The following is a 17,869-nucleotide window of genomic DNA, read 5'->3' on the forward strand; positions in this document are numbered from 1 at the left end:
CACACAGGTACCGCCAACGCACATGTGCGTTCAAAATGTGTGAATAATTATGAGTGGCACTGGGCGTTGTTCCGGAAACGCAAATATGCATCGGTGGCAGTGAATGATTCAAGGTTTATATAAAACCTATGTAACTAGCGATGCACCCTCGCTTCGCGCAGGTGTAGTAGTGGGGAAAAGGGGGTGAAAAATCAGAAGTGCTTATGGTTATACAGAATGGCCCATTTAGATCGGTCAGTATGGGAACGTCTGAAACTATAAGACATACGAAGATCTGTTCTTAGGAACCATGTCATCGATTTTAGTAAGTAAGAAAACTGCATTCATAGATTTTAAAAAACCGGCCAAGAGCGAGTCCGACACGCCCGAAATATGATTCCGTAGCCATTACGAAAAAATTAAGTAATATTTTTCTAAGGATTTCGTATTTTGTACGGAATATTCTAAGTTCAGGTATATTTTATACCTTAGGCTACTATTAAACTACTAATAATTCTCAAGAAAACTTAACCGTTATAGTTTTCCATGTAAGTTTGATATACTTACTACTATTTTAGAGGGGCCGCACGATTTTAATGAAAATTTGCACTTTTAAAGTTGAAGAATATTTTGCAAACAAATCACTGAATCGTTAAATCGTTTTAGCAACCCCCTAATGGAAACCTATCCAACGATACCCCACACTCACCAAAAAAAATCACCTCCACTTTACGTCTATGGGACGTATGTACATACTGTAAAAAAATTGCCCTGAGCAAAGCCGCGGACGGACGAACAGAGACAGACAGACAGACAGACAGACTTGGCGTAACTATAAGGGTTCCGTTTTTGCCATTTTGGCTACGGAACCCTAAAAACTTGTGCTCAGAACGGGAATCGAACCAGATTGTTTTAAAAAATAAAACCAACATTATTTCTACTTGGATATCGATAGTGTAGATCCATAAGCAAGAAATGCATTGTATTTCATATTCTTTCATAATGTAAGTTTTATTTTTCAAATTGTCCGGGTTCGATTCCCGAGCTAAGCACAAGTTTTTTTTTAATGTATAAATGCAGTTTTTCTTGTTATTAAAATCGATGACATGGTTCCTGAAAACAGATGTTAGTCTTATAGTTTCAGACTTTCCCATACTGATCGATTTAAATGGGCCATATCCTGTATACCTTTATTTTTTCAACATTTTTTTTCAAGTTTCACCCGTCGGACTGATCGCTAGTTTCTTAAAACGCCTTGTTTGCAAGTTTACCGCACAACTCGAAACAAAAGTGTTTAACTTATCGAACTTAGCCCTAAAAATATTAATATCTGAAAGTGACTTTACCTGCTGATCCCAGAAAATCATAGGTAGATTGTTGACTCGCATATCATTACGTGCATTCATTGACTGTTGCATCCACATGAGCTCAGGTGATGTAGATGTCTGGCTCCACAAAGAATCCACCTGGAAAAGGAATCTCAACTTAAATCTACGAGAGGGGCGTCTGAAAAGTCCTAAGCCTAAGATAGAAAAAAAAAATCTGAAAGAAATATTTTATATTTGTTTTTCAATATAATCCCCCCCCCCTCCCATAAATGAATGCATTTTTTACATTTAAAAAAAATATTAAAGGCCTTTTTAAAATGTTATCTTCATTTTGGCCTTCAATCTCTTCATCGCCTCCAAATCGCTCTCCTTTGGTCTTTTTCAATTCCAGCCGTCAAAATTTCGCACATTATTAAAAAAATAAAGAGTTAGGTACCCTCTTACTCATACTATGTTTGCAGATCCAATTGCAAATGTTCTTTGCCACGACAGTAATTTTCAATCCATTGCATAGTATTGTACGTAGAAAAATCCGACCAGGTGCGAATCGTACTCTCACACTCAGGGTTCCGTACAAACATAAAAATATGGTTTAGTCACGCGCAACTATTTTTGTTTTCATACAAGGTTTTGTTTCCTGCCTGGACGAAAATTTTACATCTTTGCCCGTAACTGAGAAAATAGTGCTACTCAGCGTGCTGAATGGACCATGAAGTAATTCCATAAGCCTTAAATTATAGTATTACTAGGTTTTACCCGCGATTTCGTTTGCGAAGAATTCGTTTCTCACTAACCAGCAGGGACTATGCAATTTGTCCGAGATAAAACTATCTTGTCCTTCCCGGGGTCTCAAGCATCTCCATACCACATTTGGCTAAATCAGTTCAGCGATTTAAAAGTGAATAGGTAACAAACAGACAGACAGAATTACTTTCGCGATTATAATATTAATAAGGATATATATTATTACAATGAAGATTTACATTTAATACATACATCCAATCCAAGGCCCGACTGAGAGTTCATAACAGAATCATGTGACCCCTGGTTGTGCATACCAAAACCGCTTATTGGGAATCCAGCCATGTCCTAAAAAATAAACCAAATTAATAATATAATAGTTATTTTTTGTGTTGCTATAATTAAGTTGCTGTTTATGTTTTCCTTACCATTTGGGCAAATGGGACCATAGTGCCATATGAACCCAAAGGTCTCATGTGGGTATCACAAGCACGTCGGACCATTAAACTTGGACTGAAAAATCCTGCTCTGTACCAATTATACATTTCTTTTGATGAAAATGGTCCTTGAATATTTTTCTGCAAATAGTAAAAATATGGCATTTAGATAACAGTAAAAGAAGTAGAAAACAATAAAAAAGATTTAATTAAAATGAGGTAATTAAGAAAATAAAAAGTTAGCTCGTCGCGACTGCAATCACGCAGTGACAGAAAAAACTTTTGTTTCGGCGACGCCTGCTTGCGTTTATTTATACAAAAGATAGTCTGTACTAACTAAATGATCTCCGTATCAATGCATATCCATTAAACATAGTAAGCAATCCAATGAAAACCTTTTATTTTAGCGATGTTTTTAATTTGTAATGTATTTGATTGAACTGTGATTACGACGCTAAAAATTTGGTAAGCACGATTAGATTAGTGGCATGAATCTCAAGAATATCTGCCTGGCGCTGTACGCTGTATGTATAAATAAAATAATATAAACAAAATGTATGTATAAAAATCCTAGGTCTTTCTAGGTCTGTATGTATCGGAAATATTTTTAAAACAATAGAATGGTTTACTGCGTTGTGATTTATTTAAAACATTTTTATTTTACCTTTGGATCTTCATAATACCAATGATCAGCCAAAGTTTGAGAGCTAGGATTATTTTGTGGTGGTGATTGTCGCATCATATTGCCATATAAAGATGAGAAAGGCCCTTGAGAGCCAGAATGTTGCTGTAATCCATGCAAAGGAAACATGTTACTTTGTCCGTGGTTTGGCATTTGAATATCATTTGGAGGCGGCATCTGGAATTTTATTTCCTTTGGGTACAAAATTGAAGCGTAAATAATAGGAAACAAAAGACTCGTTAAAAATATTACTGTTAGAACACGTTATCATAAAAGTTGAAAGGTTTTCTAACCTGAGTATTGTTGGGATTTTGACCGAGACCAAAAATGGAGTTATTTGTATTTGTCATTCCTTGCATAGGGGAAGAATTAGGAAATCCTGTCATGGCTGGAGATCCAGGATGCATTCCGCTCGCGCCCATTGGCGAGTTGGCCATGCCCGGGTTAAGTAGCAACGCTGGTGGTGACATACGTTGAAGTGGAATTCCCATCGAATTATTTGAATGACCTTGTTCTATTAGTCTTGGTCCTTGTAGTCTCATTGCAGAATTCAGCGCAGCATTCGATATTCCAATATTTTGCAATGCAGGTGTTTGATTGCTAGTATTTTGCATACCAGGTTGCATGCCAGATGATTGCATTCCTAATGACTGCAATCCAACTTGCATACTTGCTTGCATACCTGGTGCCTGTATTCCGGGCATCTGCATCCCGTGCGTTTGCATACCAGACGCCAATAATCCCTGTGTGTGCATCCCAGGTGACGGCATCCCTGCATTTTTTGATCCAGATGGTTGCAGTCCAAGCGTTTGTAAAGTTGAATTTTGAATTCCTGGAGATTGCATTCCAGATACTTGCGCACTGGGTGACGGAAGTCCATGGGCTGGCATTCCTGAATGCATAGTCACTGTTTGAAGGTGATGCGAGTGCACCCCAGGCGGCTGCATGCCTGGTGCTTTTGTTCCAGTTGCGTGTCCTAGGGTATGCATACTGTTTGGATGCATTCCGGGCCCTACCATACTTGAGCTTGGCGTATGCATAACATTACCATGGCTTGCAGGATTTGGACTCGATACCCTTTTCTGCATTGCAGGAGAAGATCCATGAGGCACTGAGTTAACCATCGTAACTTTACTAGGAGAAATGCCAGCGTTTGACGTATTTAATGGTAAACCAATTACCGAAGGCAGTTTAGAAAGAATATCTTTATCATCCAATGTAATTTCAAAAATATCTTCAACTATTTTATCTTCTGGCGATTTCGCAGAAAGCTTTGAAAACTCCCTGAAAATATGTGACAATCATATTTGAAAATCATTTATAACAAACAAAAATATAAATCACATTCCAATACACACTAAATCAGATTGTTCAGTTATTAAAAGTTTACATACTGCTCTACGGTTTGGCCAGCAGACGCTTCTTGCAATCCTTTTAAATTTCCACCTTTACGAACTTGAGGACTGGGTTTATCCGCAGCAGAGGCGACTATGTTCTGATGTTTCTGACGGAGACTGTTATTAGGTTTAATTGTTACAGACTGGAAGTTTCCTCTCTCATCACTTGCTTCATCCATATTGATATCAGACCTCATCAGTGCATCAAACGTTTTGTTTTCTGAGAAGTTGGACCTATATGCATTATTCTTGTTAAATGTGTTTTCCGCTTGACCACTATCAGACGAATCTGGTGAAGTCACAAGATTTTCTTGTGCTTCATGTGATGCATTGTTCTCTTCTTTACTAGTCCCGCTTGGTTTCGAGCTTGAATTATTGCCAGTTTCGTCCCCTGCTGGCATGCTCATTTGCTGGAATTAAACGAGTATATGTAATAAATAGAAGTTTACCTACATGGATGCAAGCTAGTTACAGTATATTGAGATGCAGAAATTTACCTTTTTGAACTTTATATCACTTGCATCAAACTTTTTCGGAGACAATTTTTTGGCTTTTGCCGAGGCCCACCATTCCTCCGAGCCATCTTCAACAGACTTTAATCTGGCAAAACTGCCGTGAGTGTGGGACCGCGTTAGAGCTAAAATTAAAGTCAGATATTTTTAAACTTTCTATGTAATGGTTAAGCAAGGGAGATCTAAACATTTTTTGGGTTGTAGGTTAGTTATTTAATTCGTATAGTACGGTAAATGTTTTAAAAGTATCAAAAAATACTTTCTCAAAGCCAGAAATCGGATCTATATGGTTTGGCATCGACTATTTTAACTAAAGGGTATTGAGTTATTAGCGTTATTATTACTATGATGGATGATATTCAATTGTTACTCATAATGTAGTAAGAAGTATGTAAACAGACATTCCGTGTTGTATATGTACAGCCGCCATCAGATATTTCGGAGCGCCCAAGATCGAAAATATCGAAACATGAATTCTAATAAGTACCTTAATAATACAGTGCATGTGCCGATATTTTTGAACACCCTGGCCGCTCCGACATATATGATGGCGACTGTACATCTCTAGTTTATTATATAACGTAAGACAGGGTTGCACTTCAAGAATAATTTTGTTGTTTTTCTTTTCTTTGAGTTTTTTTAGCCTATGAACTCTTAACAAGGGATCATTTAACCCCCTTTCCGCCTAATAAGCATTTTTAAACGACTTCAAAAAAAGGAGGAGGTTATTAATTGGGATGTCCCAATTTTTGACAACGTATAATAAATCGAAAACCGTTTGGAGAAATAGGCTTTGTGAAGCGTTTTCAGAAATCAGATTCCAAAAATATGATAAACTGAATTAAATAAACAAATTTAAGTAATGACCTTCATTTGACCCCTGCAGTGTCCCGTCACAAATGACAGTTTGAAAGGTTTTTTTTTAATGGCGTTTGTCCAATGGGACAATTTTGCCAGCGTCAAGGTTGAGAGCTACAGATGATACTCGATCCGTCGTTTTTTAATTTGAAATGTTGCTGTCCTGCTTATAATAGCAAACCAAACAGTGACAAAGATAGAACTTTAATCACATGATGCGCACCCGGCGTTAAACAGTTGTCATTTATCGTAAAGTCCGAAATACATAAGAGTATTCCCAATGTATTTTTACAAATTAAATTATTAAATTACGACGTTAAAAGTAAATATTATTAAGTACAAATAAATTTAATTATCAGATTTTAATAAAAAATATCTATTTACTAGTATTTACTATCACGCCAATTCTTTGAAACATAAATGTAAATACATAGATTAGTTGCAAATTCATTTGATTTAACAAATATGTATTCCAACTCTTAAGAGGTAGGCAGTATACGGAACGCTTTTATTAAAAAAAACAAGAGTAGCGGCGTTCGTGCAACGAGGTTGCATGCTTTATTAAAAGAGCGGGAAATTGTAACATTTTGGAAATATTTCGTTGTCATGTAATTTATTATAAATTTTACTATTTCACTATTAGCTTATTCACTATCAACATATTTGTTGAATAATATCAATTTAATTTAAGATTACAATTAACACAGTATTTTTTTTAATAAGTTGGTGTTATGATTATTAAGCCGTGATGGCCTATACTAAAAACTGGAATTCAAGACCAAAAAATCTACGACAGATATGTCACTGTTAAATCTCTCAATGTCACTTCTGTCACTGTCAAATAAACTTTTCAGGTGTCGCCAACCTTTTTTAACAGTGATCACACAATTCTATATTGCTCTCGTGTCTGACATTTTTTTAATGCGCAAGTTGTCTCCGCGTGGTTTCTGGAATTTTGCTATCAAGTTGCAAAAACTACAATCACCTTACAACGTGAAGAAGAAGAATATATTTAACTGACATTGGCCTAAGCCTTAAGGCCGCCACGCCATTGAAGGGAATAATAATAACCTTTATTAAATAAGGATTTTAAAAAAATATATATTTACTAACTTATTTTCAATTCTCAACTAACATTAAGACAATTTTATTCTAATGAACATAAACAGGATAAGGTTGCGTTGTTCTACCACAGTGTAGTCCTGAATATTTATTTTATTCCGTTTTTTCGTATTTGTTGTTATGGCCGCAACAGAATACATTATCTGTGAAAATTTCAACTGCCATGGTTTATGTTATGAGATACAGTAAAGCCTAATGACAGACGGACAACTGATATTAAATCACCTCTTATTAAATCACAGGAAAGGAATTTGAAAAGGTTAAATGAAATGCTTTTTTAACAGTTTTAACCACCGTATTTGGCCACCATAAACCCCATAAAGCGCGCTACACAATATTACTCTGCAGTTTTGTTGATTAGCAAAATGTATGTATAAAATTAAATCAAATATTAGTTTGATTTTATCTTAATTGTAAATTATTGCAACAAATGTTATGAATACCTGAAGAAATACAAGCACAATACCAGTTTTTCAACCAAAAAGTACGAAATTATTAAGTTTTTATTCTGGCGTCTAGTATTTATGTAAAAGTAAGTAAACAAAATTACTTCTTTAAATTATAGAATCGAAATTACTAATAAAAAGAATATTCTATCGTGTGTTTTAAAAAAAAGGAATGTACTATATTGTACACGCATTTTATTTCAGTGGCAACATTGTCGTAGATTTTTTTGGTCTTGAATTCCAGTTTTAAGTGTAGTGGAAGCTGTGATGGCCTAGTGGAAGCCATGGTGGCCTAGTGGAAGCCGTGGTGGCCTAGTGGAAGTCGTGGTGGCCTAGTGGAAGCCGTAGTGGCCTAGTGGTTTGATCTATCACGTCTCAAGCAGGGGGTCGTGGGTTCGAACCCCGGCTCGCACCTCTGAGTTTTTCGAAATTCATGTGCGGAATCACATTTGAAATTTACCACGAGCTTTGCGATGAAGGAAAACATCGTGAGGAAACCTGCACAAGCCTGCGAAGCGATTCAATGGTGCGTGCGAAGTTCCCAATCCGCACTGGGCCCGCGTGGGAACTATGGCCCAAGCCCTCTTGTTCTGAGAGGAGGCCTGTGCCCAGCAGTGGGACGTATATAGGCTGGGATGATAAATTTAATTTAAGATTACACACAATTTTTTTATTAGGTTGGTGTTATGATTGTTCTTGCGAATTAAAAGTAAAAAAAACTTAGAAAAAAGTAAAAATAAGCAGGAATTTCGATCATTACGTTCGTTTTGTGGCATTTTGGAAATATGTATTTCTTATTAAGTAAAAAATCTTATTAGGTGAATTGCCCAAGTATGAGCTCTGAAGATTCTGATACCTATTGATATGGGCGGCACTCATAATAATATTGCATTGTCATCTGATTTACACACGTATGTAAAATTTTAACTCGATCTGAAATCGCATATTTAGTCAAGTTTAGCTTCCAAAATTTTATCCACTACATACTAATTAACTAAACTAAAAACCCGAATGCAAGACCAAAAAATCTACGACAATGTTGCCACTGAAATAAAATGTGTGTTCAATAGTACATCCCTTTTTTTTTTTAAACACAAGATAGAATATTCTTTTTATTGGTAATTTCGATTCTATAAGTTAAAGAAGTAATTTTGTTTACTTACTTTTACATAAATACTAGACGCCTGAATAAAAACTTACACATTTCGTAATTTTTGGTTGAAAAACTGGTATTGTGCTTGTATTTCTTCAGGTATTCATAACATTTCGTGCAATAATTTACAATTAAGATAAAATCAAACTAATATTTGAAATAACAAGACGTTTAAAATGGCAGAGGTCAGAGAGTTATTTCATGAAGGCCTCCGGGAGGTGACACCGAAAGGTGGCAGTCTTATATAGACCGCGTCATAAAAGTAGAAGATGAGATGTGCAAACTGGACGGATTAATTACTGGAGTTATGGATAAATTTGTTATTCATGTACCAGAATCAGACTCCGACATTACTGATAGTAATTCGAACATTAGTGATGGAGATAAGGAGTTTGAATAAAGAAAACACTGTTAAAAAATATTTCATTTAATCTTTTCAAATTCATTTTCTGTAATTTAATATGAGGCCTCTTATGTCTTGCGTAGAGCATTTGTCTCGTATTATGTATGTAACTAGAGCGCTGTTTTTAGAGTTCCGCACCCAATGGATAAAACCTATTACTAAGACTCAGTTGTCCGTCTGTCCTTATCCTGTTTATGTTCCTTAGAATAAAATTGTCTCAATGTTAGTTGAGAGTTGAAAATAAGTTAGTATTTTTTTTTCACAAAATCCTTATTTAATAACAATACAAGGAATCATATTAAAAAAGGTTATTATTATTCCCCTCAATCGCGACCTTAAGGCTTGGGGCAATGTCAGTTAAATTAAAGATAAATATATTCTTCTTCTTCACGTTGTACGGTGATTGTAGTTTTTGCAACTTGATAGCAAAATTCCAGAAATCACGCGGAGAAAACTTGCGCATTAAAAATGTCAGAGACGAGACCAATATAGAATTTTGTGATCACTGTTAAAAAAGGTTGGCGAAACCTGAAAAGTTTATTTAACAGTGACAGAAGTGACATTGACAGATTTGACAGTGACATCTGTCGTAGATTTTTTGGTTCCGAATTCAAGATAAGGCAAGATAAGTAAAAAAGCTTGTAATAAAATAAATTATTTTGTTAAGAAATGAAAATATCACATTTTTTTTCTTAAGTTTGCTACGGAGGAAAATATACAACGATCTAGATGTGTTTACGGTTTCTGCAACGCTCGCATCGTACGCACACAGCAAACCGTGGTAGTGTGCGGGCGAAAGACTGCCGCGGGAAGGAGATCGTGCAAGACAAAACATCACACAAACATGACTCGACAAAATGTTTGCGCGCTCTTAAGAGCATAGTAACAAAAATTAGCTAGTTAGCTCCTATTTATACGCAGTGTACTCACAATATGAAGCCTCTTGGTTCTTTGGCAAGTTGGAGTCGTCATTACTGTACCCGTGAAAAGCGCCAGATGAGTCAAATGTGCCAGCGCAAGCCTCTGCGTTATCCATTGCCCTATAAAATTAATACAAGAAAGCATCCTTATTTTACAATCTCCTTAGGTATAATTTCAAATCCTATGGTTAATACAGGACATAACATGAGTGATGTTATTTACATTACAATCCATTGACCTCCACTCAGAATCCTTCAGTCATAATTGGTGTGTATGTCTATGGTAAGCCTCTGAGTTGCCACCAGTACCATTTTTTTATTACTAAATGAGTCCATCCCGTTTTCAAAGTGATTTTGAAATTTGGTATGTAAAATTGAGTATACCACCACGGAAATAAAACATAGGCTACTTTTTATTACGATATTCCCATGTGATCGGAAAGTACGCATGTAAAATACCAAAATGTCAATGGCCTTTTATAGAGGCATGAAATTCTGCATGTTCTTGACACAAGCAAAATGGAAACAACGATGTTATTTTGTACTAAGTATTTGTATTGTGATATACTAAGAATATTCATAAATCTCGGAATTTCAATTCAGCTGCGGCTCACGCGAGCGATGCTGCAAGTAAAAACTATATAGTCTAAATAGTCATACTTGTTATGACAATTTTTTGACCGGATGCTGCACTTCGTGATGAAAGCAAGCCGCTTTGCAGTGATAGTAGAGACTTAACTGAGTGATTTGACCCGCAGCAGCGAGTTTCACCCCTTAGGAACAGAGATAGCGCCACTTCTTTAAAAAATATTTCTAAAAATTCTACAAGCTTAAGTAATAGACAGATTTCTATGTTTAATATCTCAAATGAAAGCTTATTATATACGTTACTCATAAAAAAAAAATACTGTAAACTTCTGGCAAAACACGGCATCTTAAGTTTTTTTTTCTTACTTGATTTGTAGTTTTTACTTGATTTCTTAAAAAAACTGTAAGCAACATGAATGGTTTACTGCATATACATATTACTGAGTATATAACAAGTATTTTTAAAAAAACCCGACACCGATACCTTTCATATTTCACGAAATATTAAAGTTTAAATGTGAGCACAAATTTCTTTAAAAATATTTCAAAAAATTCTACAAACTTAAGTAATAAATCGATTTGAATGTTTAATATCCCAAATGAAAGCTCATAACACTCATTATTTACGAAAAAATACATAAAAAATCTTTACCGTAAACTTTTGGGAAAAAAGGCCATCTTAAGTTATTATAGTTTTTTTTCCTACCTGATTGGTAGTTTTTACTTGATTGCTTAAAAACATTGTATTTTGTATGCAACATGATTGGTTTAATGCATACCTATATATATTTCTGAGTAAATAACAAGTATTATAAAAAAAAACCCGACACCGATACCTTTCATACTTCACGAAATATTTAAGTTTAATTGTGCACGCTTTTCTTACAAATGAATTTCAACGAAATCTTCAAGTAAAAAGAGTGCTCTGATTTTAATGTATAGTGAATGAAAAGAAGAATGAAATTACCTAATTTATCAAAAAAATGATTTTTTTTCCTGGTGTTACAAAAAAATATAGTTACTATAAAATTAGTAATTATTTTTATTCAAATGTGACTACATTTGAAGACAAAAAATAAAAACTATATCGTTTCCGGCTTATTTTGAGATATATTATAAGGTATTAAATATAATGACCCGGATAACTCACGTCTTAAATCGAGTTTAGCTCGACATGTTTCGGGCTAAGGATTAGCCCGAAACATGTCGAGCTAAACTCGATTTAAGACGTGAGTTATCCGGGTCATTATATTTAATATGAGTGAGTCTCACGGTAGTTTCATGTTCAAAATATTATAAGGTAGTTTGCGAATTTATTTAAAAATTAGCTTTTTATCTGATAGGACTACAACTTATAGATATGTCACATTTGAAATAAAAGACTATGTACATCAATGTTTATTAAATATTTTAATTAAAACTTAAGTCCTATTCGGGTTCATCGGCAGATGTAGAACTGAAAAGGAAAAGTCGTTTGCTTTGCCAGAAGCTTACAGTATATTTTGTTTTAGTATTTTTTTTATAAGTAACGTATATAAGCTTTCATTTGATATATTAAACATTGAAATCGGTCTATAACTTTAGCTTGTAGAATTTTTTGAATTATTTTTAAAGAAGTGGCGCCATCTCTGTTCCTAAGGGGTGAAACTTCCACTACTGCGGGTCAAATCACTCAGTTTAGTCTGTACTATCACTGTGCAAAGCGGCTTGCTTTCATCACGAAGTGCAGCATTTTGTCTCTAACAAGTATGACTAAAAATGATATGCACTACATAGAAAATCAATGAAAATAGTACTTTGTTGTAGAGGCTGCAAAGTAAGCAATAGACGAACGAGTTAGTTTAAAGGCCGACCTGAAGGGGAGGCCATCGATAATACGAATTCATCTATTGCACTTTTGGCCAAGACTAATCAATCATTACTCGTATGCTTTTCACGACCACTGCGAGAAAATAAAAAACATCACAAAACAAACAATAACAATCCAAAGACTGCGTTGCTCCTGCCGTGACACTCTTTACCAGCCCAGATAATACCGACCCGATTTTACTTGTACACGCCCATAGAAACTCATGTCAGATTGACACGAGTTTGTACGTATAGGCGTGTACACGAATTATCGGGTCTGTATTTCTATGTCGGGCCGGTAAAGTCTCACCCCTCCCGCCGATTTTAGTTTTTCTTTTGTGACGGTTTCTTTTTAAACGAGTCCGTTCGTAGTGGTCTGTACCCAACCACAAATTTAAAAATAAAAACGTCATCCTCCTTACGTATTGTTGGATCGAAGATGGCCACATTTTCGAGCAATGTCGTGAAAAATATACTTGATTGAGCCTTTGATCTTACCATTCTGGTAAATTTTCTTCGTTTTGTGAATCTCCACCCCACGTGCGCCGATTAGTATTCCACGATGGCGGTTTCTCTTGATTAGGCCTGTCACCCCAGTCTCTTTCTATGGCATAAAGTGTATTAAAAATAATTATAATTTGATTGAGAATGCTTTACAAATAAGCAGAGTGTATTAATTCAATGAAAGAAAAACTGACCCCATTTTTCTTGTGGACCGGTGCGCGGCCTCCCAGGGTCTGACAAGCGCCATTCCTCGCCATCTTCACGTGTCTGTGGTGACCTCCAGTTCGTGTTACTGGTCGGCCGCTTGCTAATTGATGGATAATAAGTAAAATCATTAATAATGGAAATTCATGCCTGTTAAAGCGCTTCTTGGGTTGGCGATTCGACGTATTCTCCTTAGGAGGTGATAGGGGTGACTATTTGCGATAATTTTAACCCCCACGCATTATGCAAAAGTGAACTAGATATTTTTGAATTATCATGTTTCTAAAATGCAACACCAAAGATTTATTTTTAAAAAAAGTATCATATTTAATCTAATTTCTACTTCTGATTTATAAAAACGATTAAAAGCTGGTTATTTATCAATACTAAAACAACATTTATTAATATTAGAAAAACGATATTATTTCAATATTTTTATGCGATTTGTTTCCACTAAAATGCCATAAAAACAAAAAAAAACGCTATGAAACTTGGTTTTCAAATTATTTTAAAAACAACCGTTTTCTTAGCCCTCCAATAATGCATAGCAACTAGGAACTTCGTATTCGAACTAAACTTAAAGTCGCTGTTTGAATATCTTGCAAATATGTAGGTTTAATGCGTACCTAAGCCAATGCAGGTTAGTGGAATCGACTTGAAATTTGGTATGCACCGTTGAACAGTTCCGTCCTGCGGAGACGATTCTGGCCAGGCGGCCAGGATGTCACTACCAGATTATTGTATTGTCACCAGATTTACACAAGAATGTTCAATAATAATAATAATGATTTATTGTACAACAAAAAACAGTAATTTACATTCATATGAGTTTAAGTCTATTATAGGTATAACTGGGTCATGGAAAAGGTCAACATGCTGTCCCCTAAACTAGGTAAGAACTTGTATCTTGTGGGCTAGAGCGTTTCTCCGATTTCTAACAGACAGATAAAGAATGAGGACGGAGTTCCAGTCTAACGAACAGTACAATAAATTTACTTAAAAAACTAAAGTAAAACTTAATTTAACACTAATATACATACACCAGCACATACTAATAATTAACAAAATATTGAGAGATAAAGAGCTCAAGGATACATTATCACAATAAAAGATTTTCCGTGTCACTATGAAGAATAGAACTTTGAAGTGACAAATTCGGGGGGTTTTCAACTTTTTTTTAATTAGGTTATTTGCTTAAATGTGGATTTCAGGACTATTTTTGTTAGTAAATAAATAAATACCCTTTGTAAAGTTTCGTTATTAACTTATAGATAGTCGATAAAATTTAACGTTCCAACTCTATTGACGTTTGATTTTTGCCATGGGAATTCCGTTGTCTGATAATAACGCAATTTTCATCCTTTTTTCAAAAGAACTTGAAAAATTACTCATTACAATTTTTTTCTTCATTACTGTCCGATCTACTATTGTTAACCTTGTAAGACCCATGTTAGTTCTTAACTCAAAAGCATAAATTCCTTGTAGTGATAGTCAAGTTTAGGTATAAATCGTTGCCTACTCTTACGACTTGCACGCGAAATTGAAACTTATCATGTTACACGAGCGTTCATATTCCGTTGGGCACCGTTGACTCGAAACCGGTTTGGCGCCAAGAGCACAGGGTTCCCACTCGCCGATGAATAAAGATAACAGTGGGTACTAATATGAATTCAATAAGCTACCTTTAATAAATAAGTAAATAAACTTTAATGTCTAAAGCTACAAAACAACAATATTTTATCAGCAACAGCAACCAATTGGTAGTAGGTGGGCCAATCAACTATTTTACCGACACTTTGGGCGTCTCCTGCGTTACCAAAATTGTCTCTGGCGTTACCAAAAAATCGTACTTCCAACAAGATATTTCACGGTTTAATAGGTTGAACTTACGTAGGACGGCATGTATTCATGTATACCATCTATAAGTTACATAATTATACCCACATTAATTTATACATACCTTATTATAGGAACGTACTTGCATATTACTTTTTTGTGACAACCCTGATACATTTCCAGTGTCTAGCCGATTGTCGGCATTTCGCGCTCAGACAAAGAACATTAACCACTGTACATTTTCTTACACTGTGACAATGATAACCTACTTATCTACCTACTACAGATTTCCTTATTGGCGAAACCATGTCCTAATATTATTTCTGACCAACCAATTAAATAATTGTATCACTACATAACTACAAACATACGAAACTATTACTAGGCAGGGACTTAAGAAATTGGAGAAGTAAAGAGAACGACCGGCTACCGTTTGCCGTCGCACGCTGCTGTAACAGAATGTCTATGTATACCTACGTACTTACTTATAAACAAACATTTGAGCAAACTTAGTTACTTAGGCAATTGTTATTTGTTTTAAAATGGGTCCTAAGTGTTTACTTTTGGGTGAATTAAACGGTATTCAATCAAAAAGGAATCGACTTTGATTGCTACCGGTTCGCTACAACTAAATAGCATAATACCAAGTTTATAGTGCGACGTCAAAACATATTAGTTTCAAAATGTCTTAAAGCTTGAAATGACTTACACCTACTTCTTAAAATACCGTATTCTTGATATAACTATAATTCAAATTGACTTTATCATGTTTTGACTAATTTTCATTTCAACTATTTCCCAAAATGTCTAAAACTCAAACTGAAAATGTCTCAAGATGAAAACGTCATATCCTTAAAATACCCAAAACTCAGTAATTGAGTACCTATGGAAAAAGGTCCAAATTTCGAAATCACTGTTTTTTTATAAATAGCAATGAATGACCTAATTAATTATTTTTTATCCAATTTCAACTCCTTACTACTTTTGTTAAGAAAGCGATTAAATTAAATATAAAAAGTCATTAAATGTTTATAACTAAAAAAGAATAAGCTATTTATTTTGTTTTAAGAATGAGTTTAAGTTGTTGGTTAAGAATAAACGGAAATGCGATCATTTTAATAAATGTTTTGACATTTTTTGCGTTTTTAAATTGTAAAGTTGACTACAGTTACTATCGGTGAAATAGAAAGCCCCTTATTAAATAAAGTTGTATGAAGCAAAAAGAAAGATACCTAGTAGATAATTTTTACGCATTACTAGGTACCTTTCATGTTTAGTCTGTTCCCTTACAATACATAGCAGTCATAAACTGCGGAACCAATTCTGACAGTTTCCGTTGCATTACTCAGAAAGAGGAAGAAAAAAACTGCTCACATTCAACATACCCTCCCAGTCAAAATTTTAGGCATTATGAGACAGAGTCATTGTGATCTTTGAGCCATCCAATCAAAGGTTTTTTTGAGTTTTGGTAATTATGAAATTAATGCATTTTCACCTTCAGTCATAATTATAATTCGGTATTTGAATGATTTGTTCTTTTTACCAACTATACAGTTTGAGTATCGGGTGTAATGTGTAAACGTGTAAACGTTATTATGATTTGCGATTTTTCACAATTTGGAACTAAGACAAATTGAGATCGAATCAAATACGTAACAGGGTATTATGACACTTGGTTGTAACGAACCGGTAGCCTTTGATTGTGAACAATACTAAAATCTATTAAATACCTGGTTAGGTAGGTACCTACGAGTACTTACCTAATTCTTTGTATTTCGCAAAACTATATTCATTTAGACGCCCTAAAATTCTTATAATACCTAATAATCTTGTTCTCATTAGGCACGGCACCTACTACACTTACGGAGTATTTAACTATATGATGGTTTATATTAAATATTACAAGAAAATGGCTTCTTACCTTTCAATATATTTCGGAATTCTGAAAAATTATAATTCCGATTCCTGTACCTTGTTTTTAGGGTTCCGTACCCAAAGGGTGCCAACGGGACCCTATTACTGAGACTCCGTTGTCTGTTGTCTGTCTGTTTGTCTGTCTGTCTGTCTGTCCGTCCGTCTGTCACAGGGCTCTATCTCTGAAGCCGTAAAAGTTAGACACTTGAAATTTTCACAGATTATGTATTACTGTGGCCGCTATAACAACAAATACTAAAAATAAAATAAAGTTACAAATTAAAGGGGGTCGTCATACAAGAAACGTGATTTTCAGCGTTTTTTGGTTGCTAAGTGACCGAGTCGCCTAGCAACGGGTAGCTATGTCGTTTGAATATTTACCTTTCAGTTTGCGATTTTAATGATGTTTTATAAAAGCTTCGATAATATAATGTACTGACTGTCTGATTGTGTGGTTTATTCGTTTTTGTGCAAAATTAATAAAGCAATTTATGAACCACAAACCTCAATGAAGCCAACTTTGATAAAGCGCTCGCCAAATCCACACCGTATTAACCACTATGTTTACCTATTGTTTTTTACACTAATAAAATCATACTAAGTATTTAACACTATTTAAAAGGTTAATAATACTGTTTAAAATGTATTCACACTAGTCGAGCTTCTTATTATTTAATTACACAACATACGAAGCCGAATTTCCCGCGAATGAACTGTGCTGACAAACAGCAATTTTTTTTTATGCTGCGCGCGGCGTGTGCTGTCAATAGTTTCAGAAGCAAACAGCCAGAACCAAGGACGATGAAAATTCAAATTGTTTTTTATTCAAAATACTTGCACAAGTGCTTACGTTTCGGCGATATTTTTAGAAGCTTTTCTGTAGCTTGCCCTGTTTGTTTATTTATTTATTTATTGTTGACATTTTGACACCTGGACATTCTGACAATTGGCCCAACATACTCCGGAGTCAGTGTGCAAAATTAATTTCGCGTCCTAG

The 17,869-nt window shown here is 34.9% G+C and overlaps 1 protein-coding gene across 2 annotated transcripts in view; it reads right to left on the reverse strand.

Moving 5' to 3' along the window:
- Gyf (GIGYF family protein Gyf) overlaps positions 1-17,869 on the reverse strand; it is an 88,818-nt gene that overhangs the window by 52,445 nt on the left and 18,504 nt on the right. For both annotated transcript variants that reach the window (XM_074094916.1, XM_074094926.1), the window contains exons 6-15: positions 13,113-13,225; positions 12,913-13,018; positions 9,989-10,098; positions 5,062-5,201; positions 4,562-4,974; positions 3,461-4,451; positions 3,150-3,344; positions 2,477-2,626; positions 2,304-2,396; positions 1,326-1,445 (exon numbers count right to left, since the gene is read on the reverse strand). In XM_074094916.1, the coding sequence (XP_073951017.1) occupies positions 1,326-1,445; positions 2,304-2,396; positions 2,477-2,626; positions 3,150-3,344; positions 3,461-4,451; positions 4,562-4,974; positions 5,062-5,201; positions 9,989-10,098; positions 12,913-13,018; positions 13,113-13,225 (2,431 nt within the window). The remainder of the gene's footprint in view (positions 1-1,325; positions 1,446-2,303; positions 2,397-2,476; positions 2,627-3,149; positions 3,345-3,460; positions 4,452-4,561; positions 4,975-5,061; positions 5,202-9,988; positions 10,099-12,912; positions 13,019-13,112; positions 13,226-17,869) is intronic.

This window comes from Choristoneura fumiferana, chromosome Z, assembly GCF_025370935.1.
Source record: "Choristoneura fumiferana chromosome Z, NRCan_CFum_1, whole genome shotgun sequence".
In the NCBI taxonomy this organism is placed as follows: Eukaryota; Metazoa; Arthropoda; class Insecta; order Lepidoptera; family Tortricidae; genus Choristoneura; species Choristoneura fumiferana.